At 40.5% G+C, this 18,257-nt stretch overlaps 1 protein-coding gene across 9 annotated transcripts in view; it reads left to right on the top strand.

Moving 5' to 3' along the window:
• ANO1 (anoctamin 1) overlaps positions 1 to 18,257 on the top strand; it is a 137,476-nt gene that overhangs the window by 60,644 nt on the left and 58,575 nt on the right. For all 9 annotated transcript variants that reach the window (XM_033150495.1, XM_033150553.1, XM_033150524.1 and 6 more), the window contains exons 3-6: positions 4,305 to 4,631; positions 13,833 to 13,931; positions 16,046 to 16,197; positions 17,878 to 17,932. In XM_033150495.1, the coding sequence (XP_033006386.1) occupies positions 4,305 to 4,631; positions 13,833 to 13,931; positions 16,046 to 16,197; positions 17,878 to 17,932 (633 nt within the window). The remainder of the gene's footprint in view (positions 1 to 4,304; positions 4,632 to 13,832; positions 13,932 to 16,045; positions 16,198 to 17,877; positions 17,933 to 18,257) is intronic.

The following is an 18,257-nucleotide window of genomic DNA, read 5'->3' as shown; positions in this document are numbered from 1 at the left end:
GCACTAGTAAGCAAGTGAAAAAACTTAGAATGAAGGGATAACTAGAACTCTGTCATTGTTCTCGAGCAATGTCCTACAAGCAGAACATTATTTCTCCATTAGGCAACAGGTTAATAAATACTGAGTTGCCTTTTGAGGTATGGCTTTTCAGATTGTGGTGAGAAAATATTCACCACGCCCTCCCATCAGATGTCAGGGAGATAAATAACTATACAAGTTTTAGAAGACATCTAAAGGCAGTCCTGCATGAGGAAGTTTTTAATGTTTGATGTTTTATTATATTTTTAAATCTGCTGGAAGCTGCCAACAGTGGCTGGGGCAACCCAGTCAGATGGGTGGGGTACAAATAGTAGAAGAAGAAGAAAAAGAAGAAGAAGACGACTTTTTATTCAAAATCACATGGTGGTAATTATGTGTATAAATGGGATCAGTTACTGAATACAGATTTATTGGTATTTATCTCCTTCAGGTTTATTCAAATCTTTCACCTTTGGAACTTCTTTAGATGGGCACAGTTTCAAAAATGGGCTGCTTATAAAATTCAATGCAGCAGGCAACTAGACCTGCAGAGGCATAATGGCTTGGGACTATCATGGAAACAATCTTAGGGGTGTATGCCATATTGCAGTTAGTTTTTTTATTATTAATTCTTTCACACGATGAAAACTCTACAGTGGAAAGAATTTATTCCTGTGTCTACTTGTGAGTTAGTTGGATACAGGGCAAGAATCTGGGAGTGGCTCAGTGTGCCTATGTCAGAGCAAGAAGGTGAATGTTTGTTTCTTCCCAAGCACAAGTATAAACACTGGGAAGACTTATAGGATGACTCCATTGAATGAGCACACAGTGTGCAAAGAGGGTTGTAGAGCTGTATATATACAAGCAGAAGTCAGAGACATCATCTCTCAACTTGGAAAATGCTACATATTTGTTTATTCTTACTTAACAAAATTTATATACCACGTGTGTATAAGAAAACCTCGAAGCAGTTTACAAAAACATACAATAAAACATTAAAATTATTGTTTTTAAAAAAGCTAAAAACAACTATTTAAAGACATTTAAAAGATGATTCAAATCATCTGTAGATATGGGTGGTTGGGAGCAGAAATTTGTCAAGATTTGAACTATGGCACCCAAGACAGGGCTTCGAATTTCAGATACTGCCACTGAAAGGGGCATTAGGTTCTAGCGACTAGGAGGGCTTCGTGAAAATGCACCATTTGAAAATGAAACTATGAATAGTGTCAACTTATTGGTTAAATCCATGCTGTATATATGGGCTGCATAAAAAGGTTGGGTATTTATTCACCACTCATCATTAGGCCAGTATTGTCTGTCTAAGTGTCTTCAGTCAGATATGCTCAGATGTCACATTCAGACTCTCAATGTGTAAAGGTCTGAGAGAAGCCTTATGGGAAATTGGGGGGGGGGTAGCTTGTGCGTGCACATCCATGCCCCTGCACTTCTTTAAGTCTCATGTGATCAGCACAGTGATGTCATATCGGACATTACATTTATAATATACGTTACAAAGAAAACAGAGTGAAGAGACACAGGGTGGTGGCATCCCTGTGTGCCTCTTGTAATGTCTAGTTTGGCCTTTCATGTAGTTCTCATGCTTCTTCAGCAGCCTGGCGCAGTTTTAAAACTTAAACTAATTACATCTCTCCACATTATGAAAGCATTTAGTCACTTCAGCTAAGACTAGAATTTATTAAAAGCCCTTGAACAAAACACTTTGCAGATCAGGAGGCCAAGACATCTTTGAGAAATGGCACAAAAATATGTTTTTTCTTTCTCAAAAGGAAGCATCTGTTTTTTATACTACAGCCAAATTTATATAAAAGTGGTCTCTTGAGAGAGACCACACATGCAAACTTGGAAGCATCAATGACTTTCTTTCCTCTTACAGCCTAATAAAGGAATAATTCTGAGTACTTTGTTTAATTAAGAAAAAGTGGGTGTAATACATGAAGATCCTGATCTGGAACATCCATATTGTCTTTACCACCCAAGCCATACAAATCCATCTTGCATTCTAGTTCCTTTGTTCTGTTCTGGTGGTCTTAAGGTGTCAACTTTACCCAGCTGGGAAACTGTGTTTGAGGCACAGCTAGCATCTGCTAACTTAGCCTGGGAATGGCTGAAGCACTAAGTGCTATACTCCTTTCAAAGAACAGGTGTGTCCCCACTGGCCTGTCTTCTGGTGGTTGTTTGAAGGGACCAAAACAACAGGCTTATATGTTATTTAAAACAGCTGGAACTGAATTATCAGTGCATCTGCACTTAATCTTGGGTCTGCCTCTTCTGCTTTAGGATTTGCACTTAATTAGCAAGAGTGTGGCACTAATGTTTCAAGTACACAGTACAACAACATTTTTATCCTGTGAACCGCCTGGGATCTTTGGATGATACTCTATTATAACAACAACAACAACAACAACAACAACAACAACAACAACAACAACAACAACACCTGCCCTTGGCAGATATAGGGTCTGAGGCTGACATTCCATTTAGTGGCATGGGAGAAGCTGTATGCCTCATTGCTTTAGCCATTGTCCAAAGTGATGGGAGGAGTCCATGCCACAGTTCCTTTCTGTGCAATAATTTCCTATCCTTGTAACTAAAGCAGCAGTGCCATGGGGAAGGAGCCACAGAATGGATTCTCCTCACATAATTGCTTCCTTCGAACATTACTTACTGGCGCAAGGAGGTACCATGCTGTAGAAGTTAGCACACCATTAGAGACGACATTGGAAGTGGCCTATGGTTGGACAGAGTGTCTTTTTCAAAAGCAGAGTTTGCATATGTCCCCTTGCACAAAACAAGACAATATGAGATAACATCTATTTTTGTTCTCAAAGCAAGGAAGAACAGCAGTCAAGCATTATCAAAGCGCCCTTGGAATGGCGTGGAATGGAAGGAATTCCCTTTCAAGCCTAATTTCTCCTTCCTCCTAAAAGAGCCTTTAGATTGCAATGGAGGCAGCGCCTTCTTAAAGGACAACATGTAAATCAGATATACAGCCAAATGCACATCTGGGTGTAAGCGTGGTTTATCTGTACCACATTGCTTTAAATGGAGTATGCACTTGGATGCACAACCAAATGTTACCTTTTCATCTAGAGATGCATCTTTCAGGAATTTCATATTCATTTAACAATGCAAGTTTTAATTGCACTATCCACATTTTGTTATCATGGAGTTGCAGGGGGCAGGACTGGTAAATGCATTTCCATTTTAATTTTCCATGAGAAAGAGTAATGAATGAAAAAAACTGAACCCTGGCTGTGGTCCACTGGCCTTTTTGGCTGAGCTATATGACCAGCTGGCTCCTTTCAATCTCTGTTAAAATGATCTCTTTTTCACATGATGCAGAGAAGTGACAAATGTTTGAGCATATTATTAATCCGTTTGTCAGTAGTAAAACACAGATGCCTTCAGTGAAGAAGGGCAAAGGATCTCAGCCGGGTTTAAAGCACAAAAAGTTAGAGAACTCACAAACTGGTTGAAGGATAAAACTGGTGATAAAATTAAAGTTGATCTACACAAGTATTTCTGAGTTGGAAAGGTCAGATTATGAAGGTTAGGATGTAGTAAATTGAGATCTGGCCCCATGAGGATGAGTTCACGTCCAGTTCACTGTGCAAAGCTGAAGAGGCAAGTCACTTTGTGTTGATCATTTACCTCAGATTGGTTGTCTTGAGTTATCTTGAGTGGCACCCAAGATATAGTCTGAAGGCACATGAAGCTACCATCTTGCTGAGGCTTAGGCTACACATGCACTTTCTGTTTTAAGAGCCTCAGGATCATGTGACCTGTAGTTTCCCCCTCTCAGAGCTACAGTTCCCAGCACCCTGATCAAAGTACAGCTCCCAAGATTCTTAGATAGCCTTATCAAACTTGGGGCTTGTCACTGCCTAGATAGGTGACCACCAGGGAGACACATGGTAGGCTGCCTTGGGATTCATCACATAATAAAGCTGGGGTATAAATGTATATTTAAAAAGTTGCTTATTTTATTAATCCATTTAACACATTTTTGCCCACTGTTCATTGCAAAAGGCAGTACTAGCACAGGTTACAAGAAAACACACACACACACACACACACACATATCTGATAACTGAACTTACTGACTAATCAACCAGCAAACCTTTTAACTTGTAACATTTTGTTGAGTAAATTCATAATCTGATAGCACAGGCTATTTCTGCTGTGGCTGAAAAGAAATACTTGATTATTTTAATGTTTAATCAAATTGATGGTTGAACACGTTTCCTTTCCTTTCATTGCAGTTATTAAATTCATTCTCACAAGATCCTGATGCCAACTGCAAGTATGGACTTTATTTCAGAGATGGGAAAAGGAAAGTGGATTATATCCTGGTTTACCACTACAAGAAGTCCTCCTTCAGCAGAACGCTCACCCGGCGGATCCATTTCAATGACCTGGGGCCTCGGAGCCTCAAACAGGACCAGCCGCTTCCTGGGAAAGCAGGGCAGGTTAATATGCACGACAGTGAGCCCCACATGGATTACCATGAAGATGACAAGAGAGTCCGCAGAGAAGAGTACGAAAACAACCTTATGCAGGCCGGCCTTGAGTTGGAAAGAGATGAAGACGTAATTACTCCCTCATTCTTTTTAAAAATTAGCTGCGCTATGTATTTGCCAAGACTGGTAGGTGAGGCACTGGAAGGTTCCTGAGGTCCAGAAACCTTAGTATGTAAGTTAGAGCTGGTCCAGCTATGACCTTGCTATGTATGTTCAACAGGAGGGGTAGCGCCACACACCTGGCCTTGCGTCAGCTGTGTCACTATGCTTACTGGGAGACGGAGAGGCAGCAGTGAGGTCAGTGTGCTGCAGCTATGGTGGTGGAAGAACCCGCCATATTGGCTCTACCGTTCTGCTCACACTTGGAGTCCAACAACATCCAGAGTGCCAGAGGTTCCCCATCCATGCTATAGGTGTAGAAAGCCAGATTTCCAGAGCCGTACCTTATTTAGCACTGGGCCTTGGGCATATTCCGATGACAGGTGTACAAGTACAGTATATTCTGGCATATAAGAGTTTTTAATCCAGGAAAATCTTCTCAAAAGTCAGGGGTCGTCTTATACACCGGGTGGAGAATCTGTGGTCAAGTATATCTCAAACTCTATATTTTAACTGGAAAAGTTGGGGGTTGTCTTATACGCCCAGTCGTCTTATACGCCGAAAAATACGGTATGTGGAGTGAGAAACAAAAGAGATGCAGATTTCCCTTCTCCTACTGAGACACCTTTGGCTGTCTGCGTACACGCTGCAGAACTGACTGGGAGGACACGTTAGCATTTCCTACTACTGGGATGGGGTTGGGGTATCACTTTTCAGTGCTCTCCCATGATAAAAAGAAAAACCTCTGCAAATAGAAACAATCAAATCCAGCCTTTCCCCCGCAGTGCTACTTTTTGATTCATAAGATTGGGTTTGTGTCCTCCCCTCACCCCAAAAATGTTTAAAAATATCACCCATAGTGGAGCTATGGCATATATGCCACATTTATTCTGAGGTGGTGTGTCTGTGTGTATAAATGCAAGCAGACTTTGCTGTATTGTATTAAATACTGCTGATAGTGCATGCATTGGGAAAGAGAACTATTCTTACCAGCAGAATGAAAATTACCTGTTTTTTCTTATGCAGATTCTCCCCCCCCCCAGCTGTGTTAAGGATTATATTCTAGTGATAAAAATGTGAATATTTCCAGGGCTCAAACTAGACAGGCTAAAAATACTAAACATCATCCTGACAAAAGAACTGTTAGTATAGGATCATTTGCAATCTTGTTCTTACTTATCTGGGAGTAAGACCAGCACACACTCCTGTCTACTCTGCACCCAGCATGCTCCCACTGCTGGTTTGGGAAATAGTATACACATGTCATGAAATGCTGCATTTTGAAGTGCTTTCCCCCAAGCCACCTAATTTTCTGAATTGAGAAAAAGAACGATCTTGCTTTGTTTTAAACTGGTAATGTGCTGACAGGCTGAGTTTCATTGCACACAGTGGGGCTTACTTTTGAATAGACATGCAAAAGATTGCACAGAGTAAACTCTAAAGGTCTATATCCATGCCTCTAGGGCAGGCATAGGCAACCTTCGGCTCTCCAGATGTTTTGGACTACAATTCCCATCATCCCTGACCACTGGTCCTGTTAGCTAGGGATCATGGGAGTTGTAGGCCAAAACATCTGGAGAGCCGAAGGTTGCCTATGCCTGCTCTAGGGGAAGGTGTTTGATCCAGAGAAAAGGTCTACACAAACAGTGGACATGGCTATGAGCTTTTAAACATTACAGCAGTATGATAATACAGTAAAAACCTAAGTTTCACCTTACATATGAACAGCATAGTGTCAGGAATTTGTATGGTAGAGGAGACAGATAGGTGGAAGATATAGTTTCAGTTATGGGGATTGGGGCATGGTTCCAAGGCAAAGAGAGTTTCCCACGGAAGTATATTTTGACCTTGTCAGCATTATCTCCCACAAGGATGTGTCCCTTTCTGCTAGTGGCCTCTTAGAAGGATAGTCGTGCAAGGGTGAAGATGAGCAACAGAAAAGCAAAATAAATTTTAAAAAGAATCTTATTTACTGAAATAAAGAGAAAGGCCTGTGGTTTTGCACAAAGATCCCAGTGCTTTCTAATCCCAGCAGAGTTCTTTGTAGACATCCACACTTCTGTAAGCAGATCTCTGCAGATCTGGGAATATTCTTACTTAATCTTGCCAGGTCTGCTTCCTTTCCCTCAGGACCCCAGCTGTACTTTGAGAACTGTAGGTCTTGCCCTCCAGTAGATTTTTCTAACCTTACATAAACCTTTTAAATTTAATCAGAACAAGGGTCCATTCACATACAGGGGTGTGTATTGGCAGAAAGTCTGAAGTATTGCAAAATGTTTGTGTGATTTGTTCACCACACTTTCCAACTCACATCTCATAACCCAAATTTGCCACACTACTGGTGGCTGTGGGAACTCAGTATATATTGGTAAAGTTGTCCATCCTTTCACGTAGGCCCTATGCCTTTAGGAGCTGCATTGCAGGCAGAAGTCCAACAGATGCAATGATGGGGAAAGCTGGATCTGCTTTCTTTTGTTCAGCATTTGATGACCACTTCAGCATGTTTTAAACTCTGCACCATTTTCCTCAGCTCATATACCAAGGTTTAATAATGTGACCTAGCAAAAAAAACCCTGGAATGAATAAGATGAACCCCATTAAATTGGCTATCTAGCATGCCACTGATTTAACCCTCATATATAGGAAACTGAGTAGAGTTTTATACACCAGTGCTGAAAAACCCCATTTTCATAGGATTATTACAATGCCTTTATTAGATCTAGAAGATATTACGGTATTTATAATTAAAATAATTTTTCTTTTAAAAGTGCTTTAAGAAACTGATGATGATAGCAGATCCAGAGCAAGTCTTTTGTTCCCATCTGAAGAACTGAGGGGGGGACCATTAAATTAACAGACAGACCCAAAGCAACTTAGAATCAAGTCTCAAATTCCACCAAGTTTGGAACAAGACAATCACCCCAGTTCCTTCCACATCAATCTGGTGGCCTTTGTTGTAGGGCAGAGAGGGAGAGAGGGCTCCAAATAAATCTCCCCCACCCCACCAACAAGTGATTGGTGTTATGAAAAGAACTCTAACATTAAAATGTCCTGCAGTATTACCTTTGCACAGATAAGGATGCAGAATGGAGTGGGGTGGGATTCTGTGCTGTTTTAGTTTCACAGATCACATACATGCAAGAGGGCATTTGCGCACATTTAAGTCCATTGGACTTAAAACTGAAGCCTGAAGCAAAAAAATTTGCATTTAGAATTTCATGCTCAAGCTTTCTTCCACACAAGGCCTGAAGCAGTATTTAAAAGATCCACATATTTCTCTGTCTAACGGCTGTAGGAATTCCAACTCTCCGTCAAAAAGAAGTATTGATACTGCTATTTTAACCTCCATTTGTTCAAGGGAACCTTTTAGCAAAAGTTCCAAATTGAACACTGGGATCCAAGATGCAATTACGTTGTGATTAAAGAGGAGTGGTACAGTATAGCTCCTTTCACCTGCTTAGCCAAAGCAAAGTGTTCTATTAAAAGAGTGCCTATCTCAAATAATAATTGTGGCATGAGTGAACTAATGCCAGCATGATTAACAGAGAAAATCCCAGACATACTAATTTCAAAGAGAGAGGCTCAATTTCAATTGGCTGCTGAAATCAGTTTCCTTCAGACTCCACGTTAAAGGTTGCCAGAGTCAACATGGAACCAGAACTCTTTTGTGTACAATAGTTCGTAGAACAGAAAATCCAAGCAGTTCATATTTTCTCTCTCTCTCTCTCATTTTCATGCTATATTAAAGGTACAGGAATATTATCATAAACTGAGTCCAACACATCAGCTGAAGAGGAAAGTGGAATATGCATTTGTATGTGCATTTACAGGACTGAGGAGCTGTGTTTGAACTTCAGTGCCTGAATCTAAACCAGGGCAGAGAAACCATTTTCTGCATGAGAACTGCATTCCTTCACAGGCAACCTTTTGGGGGGGCTGGAGGCACAGGTGGATGGGGGAATGGATAAGACACTTCCCTTTATTCAGTAAGCTACATGCAAAAGGACACCCACACATCTCTCCAAACTTTGTCCAAACAATCAAGAAGCGTTGTTGTTCAGGGACACATTCCAGCCAGGCAAAAGAGCTTGAGGAAAGTCTGAAGCAGGGCCAGTGAAAAAGTGTGGCCTAGTGACAATTCTAAGGACCAGGTTAGAGAAGCTTGGAAGGTTATATTCAGCCCCTGGGCCTGAGGTTGCTAACCCCTCCTCAGATTGTGAAAACAGCAAATAATCAACTTTCTCTTCAAATATATCTGAGAATAAGCAGTAGGAGCTAGGGCAGTTTAGTGATACCCTGTCCTCAGTCCTCCTGATCTTTCACACTGTGGACTACTTCTACAAATGTGCTTGTATTGCTTTGTACAGATGAACAGAACAATCCAACCCACCTAACTCCCCTAATACTAGGCTGACAGGGAGGTGGAATGGAATGAGTGGAGGTGTCTCTCCATCCACCTCTCCCAGCTAAGCTGCCAATACCCTGGAAGCATCACTTGGGTAATGCCAACCTCCCTCTTCTGCCTGCCAGGCAAGTGGGAGTGCCATGGGCAAGATGTGCACCAGCAGAAGGGCCCATAACCAGTATCAGGGCCATTGAGCAACACATATGGTCCGATTTGTACCTAATTACTATGTCACCTGCAAGCAATCTTACTGCCTTTTTTGACCCTGGCAGTGGAGCACTGCCAGGATAGTGGGCAGGTTTGGATTGCACCCTAAGGCACTATTTTTGGTCATTAGTCTTGCACTTTTTTGTTTTAAGTTACACATCTAAAATACAATAAAATTGAAGCAATTCTTACTAACATTTTACAATAATTTCTTTGCTGTTGGCAATATTTGCAAGTAATTGTATAGGTTAATATCAGCATTATGCTTTTCATTTCCAAAAATCAATAGCTAGTTCTGTTAAAAAAAAAGTCTTAGATTTAACTCCATGAATTTAGCAGTTACCTTAGACATTAGTTTAGACATACCAGACTTTAGAGAGCCATTCTTTTTCGGAGAGTGAATCAGGTTTAGGCTGCCATGAATAAATTTGTAATTAGTGACTGACGTACCATCTACCAAACACAAGGTAGAAAAATGGTTAGTTGAATCTAAAGCAGACAACAACTTATCATTCAATGGTGTGTTTTACAGTTTGAAGTCAAATATATCTGGATTGATGAACATTTTCACCCATATATAGAAAGTTGGTGAAGGTTGAATGACATTTTCAGTATTTAAATTAATTATACTTTAAGAGTCATATGTCTAATTTAAATGTTGGAGATGCCATTCAACTATGGTCAATTCAGTTATACAGTATAAGGTCTTTTAATATTACTTACTCAAGTTAACAAACCCCAGTGTTCCAGTTACACCCAAATCATCAAGTTATGGTTTACACTTGATTTGAATGTAATTTCCAGTTTTGGTTTGGATGCCATGAACAAGCCATAGTTTGCCAGTATGGATGCAACAGCGAACTATGGCTTGAACTAAATTAGAAATAACTAAGTGAACTGGATCATGGAGGAGTAAGGAATAGGGGAGAGAGCATGCAATCTGTAATCTGGTATTATGTGTTAAACAACCTACAAAGTTAGCAGCACGTTCTAATAAAATTTGTTTCCATCAAGACTTAATAATATTTGCTGTGCTCTAATTTTCTCCTGTGTTCCCACCCACCCACCAGTGCCCATAAGTTGAAGGGGAAAGAAATGGCATTTGAAAATTATCGGAGGGGAGATAAAAATCTCGGTAATGAATGACGTTTAGGGGTATTTTTTTGCACTTACCTTACTTTTTAAGTGGCTGAGGGATGCTTGGGAGTGTCCCTTAGCTTCTACAAATCATCTCACCAGTGGTCTGTACTCTGTAGCCTTCCCAAGTGCCCACAGTTTAACCAAAATCCAGGAGAAGACTTCATACGGTAACATCTCCATGGTGCTTTTCATATCAGGAAGTGTGGGCAGCTAGGAATGCTGCAGGGTGTGTGCTGGGTTGGTGGATGGCGGGGCACAAACACCCCCCTTGACCACCTTGCAATGGAAGAGGTAAGCTCAAAACCCCACAGCCAAAAAATAAAATGAAACCACTTTTGAAGAGGAATAAATTGGAATCTAAAGATGATATTAAAGGTATGTTTGATACACCATTATTTTAACTCTCTGTAATCCCCAGAGTGGCGGGGTGGTCTAAACCACAGAGCCTAGGGCTTGCTGATCAGAAACTCAGCAGTCTGAATCCCCGCGATGGGGTGAGCTCCCGCTGCTCGGTCCCAGCTCCTGCCAACCTAGCAGCTCGAAAGCACATCAAAGTGCAAGTAGATAAATAGGTACCGCTCCAGCGGGAATGTAAATGGAGTTTCTGTGTGCTGCTCTGGTTTCGCCAGAAGCGCTTAGTCATGCTGGCCACATGACCCGGAAAAACTGTCTGCGGACAAATGCCAGCTCCCTCGTCCAGTAAAGCAAGATGAGAGCTGCAACCCCAGAGTTGCTCGTGACTGGACTAAATGGTCAGGGGTCCTTTACCTTTACCTTTAATCCCCAGAGTATAACCATGATACATGTGTGGATGTTGCTGTGCAGTTATCCTGAAAGAGGCACATTAACATGTTCCTGGACAGACAGTATTCTTCACTTGATCATTTTTACCAAATACAATTTTTACAGTAATAGTAGTATTTCAAGGCAGCAAAATTCTATGTATGTCTGCTCTGAAGTAGGTCCCACTGACTTTGAGGGAACTTACTCCCAGCCAAGTGGATATATTCTCCAGAGGTTATGGGACTCCAACTCCCAGCAGCACCAGCTGGCCTTGTTGAGTAGTCAGAGATTATGTAAATTTTTGTTCAACAACATCTGGAGGGCCACAGGATTGCAGCATAAGCTTGTGATTCTATACCCATTTACTTGAGAGTAAGTCCTGCTAAGCTCAAAGGGGCTTACTTCTGAGTAGACACACATGGTGATTGTGCTGCAGCTGCACATATCTCTACCCATCCGCATATAATATCAAAAATAAGCAAGTGTTTGAAGATGAGAGAGAGATCAGTTCTAGAAATAGGGCAAAATGGAGTCCTGCAGTCATTTGATTGGCTGTCATTGAGAGTTCCCTGAAGCCTTACTGCTGACTTTAATATTGGTTAAAAGTAAAAGCTTGTTTCAAGGAAGGCATATATTAAGTTGATTAAATTCTGCTCTGTGAAGTAAGCTAATACATGTTTTTGAAGCTTTGCCATATTGGAGATTGGCAGCTATTTATGTCCCTTGAGTAATGTATTTCTAGTAAGCAGGTGCACAGGATGGCAGGATGAAAACAGGCTTTTGTGCCTGTGCAAACTAGTACAGCAGCGAAACAAAAGGCTGAGAGGAGATGCTCTTCACCTTTGAGCTGGTGTTCACAAACTGGTTGTAGATTACTTACTAGACTGGAAACGATTTTAAAACTAAAATTCAAATCTGTAGTATTGCCTGATCCAACAGCTACTTAATGCAAGCAAAACTGACATTGTAGAGGAGCAGACTTTTAAACACCCAGATTTATGCTAGGCAATCAATCAGACATTAAAGTGACCATCCTATAGACAAAACATTTCTGTTTATCAGCAGTTCAGTGAAATGGACTACTGTGAAGTAAATGAGTAATGAATTTTAACCCAGTATTTCTAATGCATTGCCACTTTCCATTTCAATCTTTACCTGGTAGATATAGCAAGGATTTCTTATTCCTTTTTTTAGTGGGACTCTTGTGTCTGCAACAAGTGTGGAAGAAACAGAAACTCAGTAGAAAATGCTTTTCTTGGTAGATACAGTGATGCAGGAAATGCGTTCATTGATCATTCTTTGCTTGGGAACACTGGATAGAACACAGGGTTGTTGTTTTCTTAGTTTAAATATATATGCTGCCTTATTAGCCCCTTGAAATATATAATTATTCTATAATAAAATTCAATAAAACCTAAACTTGAGATTGAATTTTTTTTTAAGCATCATTGTAAACCTCAGACTTCTGGAGAAAGGCTTGAAATTCCACTTGCAGAAAACTGATAAAAGTCGGGGGAGGAACTCTGTATACACCCATTCTTCGAATTGCTTTCTGTACAGAGCTGTCCTTTGAAGTTTTCTGCAATGTTCTTGACATCGTTTGTCAATTATGTGGACTAACTTGCACGAAAGCTTCTGTTGTTTATTTGCTGATGAGACAAATACGTTGGTCACGCCAGGAAACGTAATATATGTGCAGATTCAAATATTGCTATTTAAAAACAGGTATCACTGTGCCTTCCTCTTGAGACTAATTACATTCAGAGATTGCCAGCAGCAGACCTTGAATCAAGCACTGCTGCCTTAAACATGTCAGTTGCGCTGATGTGATCTGCTTTGCGCAGCAGGCAGCACTTGGCAGTGTCATTGAGCCTTTCAGCATCTACACTTGCTACAGAAGGAACTGTGCTGGGTGCAGAGCAAGCCTTTAAAAAGAGAAGATGTGAAATAGTGGTTAGTCTTGGCTCAACAGCTGTTCTAATGATTCATCCCAACCCCTGTGTTGGTTCTTGTCCAAAGGGGATAGGAACATTGGGAGCCTTATACTGAGCCTTATTCTGATTCAGACCATCAGTCTGTCCAACACTGTGTTGACTACACCGACTGACAGCAGCTGTCTGGGAGATGCCAGGAATTGAACCTGTGACCTTCTGCATTCAACCAGGTGCTCTACAACTTCCCCCAAGATACAAAAGAGCTCCCCAAAAAATCGCATAGCTGAAGTGTTTCCTCTCTTGGCCACTATAGTTTTAGAGCCCTTCTGCCCTTGTAAAGAAAACTTCAGCCACTGTGGAAAGGCAACCGATTCCACTTCCTTTATAAAATGTCTTTATTATTTAATCTTAAATCTGGGCTGTTTAATATCAGTGCTGTGCTCACAAACTATTTTTATGGGATATTGACTTACCCTTTAAATGGTCGTTCACTTGTTTATGTCTTACATGAATCAGTGTTATTTCTCTTGCACCCCTCCATTGTTTTCTGCTAAATGTAGTAATTAGTTTCATCCACATATCAGATAAACTAGCTCATGCGGGGGGGGGGGGGCCTTCCAGGCCTGTGTGAAATTGAGCAGATTTGTGTTTCAGGTTATTTGATAAAAGGTTTTCCCTTTCTCTCCCTCCAAATGTTTTTAGACAAAAATACACGGGCTTGGATTTGTAAAAATACATGCACCCTGGAATGTTTTGTGCCGGGAAGCAGAATTTATGAAACTGAAGATGCCCACAAAAAAGGTTAGTTTAAATATTATTTTATACTAGGAAACATAAAACAGTTATTTATGGTTTAGGTTCCCCCCAAAAAAATGTTGATTAATTTACATTTCCTTATGAACAATTTTTGTCTTTAAATACAAGAAGTGGAGAAATTAGCTTTCTACTTAATATAATTTGCTATACAATTTATAATGTAATGCTGTGAGCTGTGAGTATGAATGCATATTCTGTGCACAGTGACATAAAAATGTGTGGGTTGAGATGCACGTGGGGAAATTGGTACCATTTTGCAGTTTGTTCATTAACATTTATTTCCATTTTCCCATGACTCACCCAAGCAGCTTACCCAGGTTTGCATTTCATACGGCTGCACCTTAGTCTATTGCTAACATCCACCCATTCTAGAGCTGACCTCCCACACTCAGTCAAGAGACTGCTTATTATGTTTTCCTTGACTGCCTCACAACACCAATGAGGCCACCACAGCCTTTTACAGGCAGACTGATAACCAAGTACAGAATGCCAAGTTCCATGGCATGTCCAAACAACCTCAGGACCAACAAGGGAATATTCTCTTCATAAAGGAACATCACTCTGCACATACTTGAGGCATTTTGTTTAAGAAAAGAAACAAACAAACAAAAACCTTTCTCTCAAGAAAAGAAACAGTCTGCATGATCAGGTAAACCAACATAGGGTTAGGTGGCAACCCTAACAAGAACAACGGACATCTGCTCTGCAAACCTAAAATGGTTGTGTATCCTTTTGGATGCCATTGCTTCTCCTCTTATAGGGTAACTTTGCTGACTTATAAAGAAATTGTTCTCTGTTAGACGCAACTGCATGGATCCCAACAGGAGTGAAGTTCTAAATATCCTCTGAGGGGAAGCCTTGTAACCAAGTCACAAGGTGAATGACATTTCTTCGCTATCAGTGCTAGAGGTCTTGTAATTGAATCCGATGTCTTCTTGTCTATGACAAGGCCACCCTTGCTCCCTGTGCTGTGCGACATTGCAGCTGCAACGCTTGGGTGATAGAAAAGACCCAGGGAAAGAGTTCCTTTCTCTGTGTATGATTTCCCCCCGCTCTGATGTGAAAGTGCAAATACAAATAAGGTGGGTTCTGTGTCCTTCACTCCAGCGCTGCCTATCACCACCAGCAACATTACAACAAGGTCTTGGTTCCATATATAGATTTATGCATGTGAAGAGTCCCATGTCTGTGCCCAACATTTGGTGAGCATGAAAGGATTGGTTGGACCTAGTCCTGCCTTCCCAATGAATCTTTGAATTGTCATTATAAAAGTGACAGCACATTGTCACCAGATGACAGGATGGTGTGATGAATGTGAAGCTTCTGAGGGAAGTATCTGTACCTGTTCAGGGTGCAAAACTGAGAAATGGATCAATATTTAATGACATGCTAAGTGCAGAAAGCAGACTCTGCAGGGAAATTTCTTTAATGGAACAGGAGACAGCCTGAGAGTACATAGTAATTTATTGCAAGTAAAACTAAAATTAAACTTTGGGATTTCAGTTTTAGATTAGGAGCTGATCCATTCCCATTTATCATGCTACTTGTTTTAATTATGTTTCTAAATTTTACAATAGCCTGCCATTATACTGAAGAATGTTAAATTATGGAGGTGTAGGGTTGAAAGGGATCAGATCTTGTCCAACTGCATAGAAGTAGGATTGTTCTTTTCCCAAAATAGATGGGAGCATCATGATCCAAAGCAGGAAGTACTATTATACCGTAACTAAAGCTATGTATACTCGTTGCTAAAAAGGGGGATGGGAGATAAAGAAAATTCTGCAATCTGTATAAATTGTTCTAATTTACTTAATCCTTTATTTGGGATCATTTATTGTATATTATTATTTTAAACATTAACAGGGTTCAATTCAGAGTTCCCCAGAGCAGAACTTCACTAACTAGACTCTCCCACTGGCAGAAAGCATGCAAAGGGTGTGCTTATCACCTATTTCCAATTTTCACTGCCCCTTGTACTGTACAGATTTTTATTTTTATTTTCTTTTGAAGAATGTTCTGTTCTTGAAGCCTTGGTATCCTTTGTCAGTGACTTGAAATAAATAATGGATTGTTTGTTTGTTTGTTTGTTTGGTCCTCAGGTATATCAAATTCATCAACCTCATGGCCTATTGAAAAAAATCAATTCCGTAATTCAAAAAATAACGGAGCCCATCCAACCTAAAGTGGCAGAACATAAACATCAGACAGTGAAACGCCTCTCCTACCCCTTCTCCAGGGAGAAACAACACTTGTAAGTCAAAGTTCGTCATCCTTAATGTCATTTTCAGCAAACTCGGCCTCTGGGAATACAACTTGAAGATAAATCATGAGAATATTAATAGAAATACGTAGGCCAGTGTTTAGATGCAACTAGCACTAAAATGATCATTTTTTCCAAATAAACAAGATCTCGTATGACTCGAAGAAGAGCCTTGGTCTTAGTCAGCTTCCCTAAGAAAGCCTTAAACAATGAAATATTTGTGCCTCTTCGAAGTTAGCAACATCAGTGAAGAAAGACAGCTCATATAGCTATAATTGTTCTCATCCGAAAGCTAAAAACAATTGGGTTATGTCACTTGCATGCCAAAGCGGCCCAAACAATAGAGTGGCCATCCTGTGTTTCAGTCTTCATGTTTGCCAGGAGCAAAGTATAATCAAGGGGGGGGGGGGACAGTCTGTTAAATGCTCAGTGTTTGCCCAAAGCAGGCATGAGAGGGAATGAGTAGGGGTGGTAATTCTACTAACAAGTCCTGTCAGTGCAAGGATTTCTACTTGCACAATGGGACTCTGACTCCTCACATACCTTGCACTCCCCCTCCAAATCTTTTGGGGAACCCCAGAATAGATTTAGGAGATGCAAGAGACAGGAAAGGGGGGATAATGTTCTGCTGTGCAAGCAACAGTCCTTGTCCTGACACATAGCAGTACAACCCCAGGTCTCTTGTGTCCTTTAAGGTTCCCCATTGGTATCACCCACTGCGGCAAATGAAACGGCATATTTCAGTGACATGGGCTAATCAGCACACTGCAGGGATAAAAATCAGCTTTCAACGTGATCAAAACTTTTTTAAAAAACCTATCATGTATTGTCTGGAGATGAAGGGCTTCTTTTGTTGCCAGTGGTAACGCATGAACCAAGAAGTAATGCTTAGGAATGACCGGAAGCTGCAAATGACCATCTTTCCACATTGCTGAGTGTTGGTCGACATAGTTCCCCCCCCTTAACTATTGCATGCTAAGTGGCTGTATGGATTTGCTCCAAATGTAGGTTAAGCAGGAGATAAGAGAGAAGCTTTTGCTGTCTTAGGGACCCCATCCTCATAGCTGGGAAACTGTGTGACAGTTAGTGCAGATTTTAGCTATTGTTAAAGGATAGATAGTGATTCTCCGCAGAGTAACGAATGTGCCTTTTGTTTTGTAGAGACACACTTGTACTGTACCTATTGTGTGCTTACTGCACCATTTATTTTGTGTAAAAGAGAGGGGGAGAGAGAGAGATTTGCAGATAGAAGTATATGAAATCAACAGACAACCACTTTAATATTGCAAGAGCAGCAACAGGTGCTACACATTGTCTAGGAAACAGAGTTTATTATTCTTCCCATCAGAGCGTACATTCAGTTTGGCTACAGAATATTTGGGGGCTTCTGAGATTTCTAGAGAGGAATGGCTGCTGTCTAAAGATCTGGAACTGGAAGCAAAAAAAGCAATGCATAGGAGATATTTATTATTCCAACACATTTAAGATGCTACTGGTCCTTTTTCAGGGAAATTAAGAGAAATAAAGAGTCAGCATTTAGATGTGCCATCTCTTCTTTCAACATAGCCCTTTGAAAGACACACACAGCCAGAAAATAAAGTTGACTTGTTTGAAATCCATATTATACAACTACATATTTAATCGTCCCCCCCCTTTTCAATGTTTTGACAGATTTGACCTCTCTGACAGAGATTCCTTTTTTGACAGCAAGACCAGAAGTACCATAGTAAGTATTACAATAAAGTATCTATCATCTATCTATCTATCATCTATCCAATTCAATAGAACTTCCTCCCAGTTAATTTCTTATTTATTTATTTTATTTAACAAAAATTATATGCTACTTGCTTGTAAGAAAGCCTTAAGCAGTTTATAAAATGCAAAATCAAAATCCTTCTTAAAAACGGGTGTTTAAAAGCATTCAAATGCTAATAAAGATGTACAGTAACTTAGTGCTTTCTTTTTTTTCTTGCTAGTGGAGCTCACTTCCCCCTATCACATGAGTCATCTCCATGTCACAGAAAATGTCAGTGGCAGTGTTGTATGAATCT

The sequence above is a fragment of the Lacerta agilis genome, chromosome 1 (genome assembly GCF_009819535.1).
Source record: "Lacerta agilis isolate rLacAgi1 chromosome 1, rLacAgi1.pri, whole genome shotgun sequence".
Taxonomy (NCBI): Eukaryota; Metazoa; Chordata; class Lepidosauria; order Squamata; family Lacertidae; genus Lacerta; species Lacerta agilis.
The sequence above is the reverse complement of the archived record's forward strand: the minus strand, read 5'-3'. Positions and strand labels throughout refer to the sequence as shown.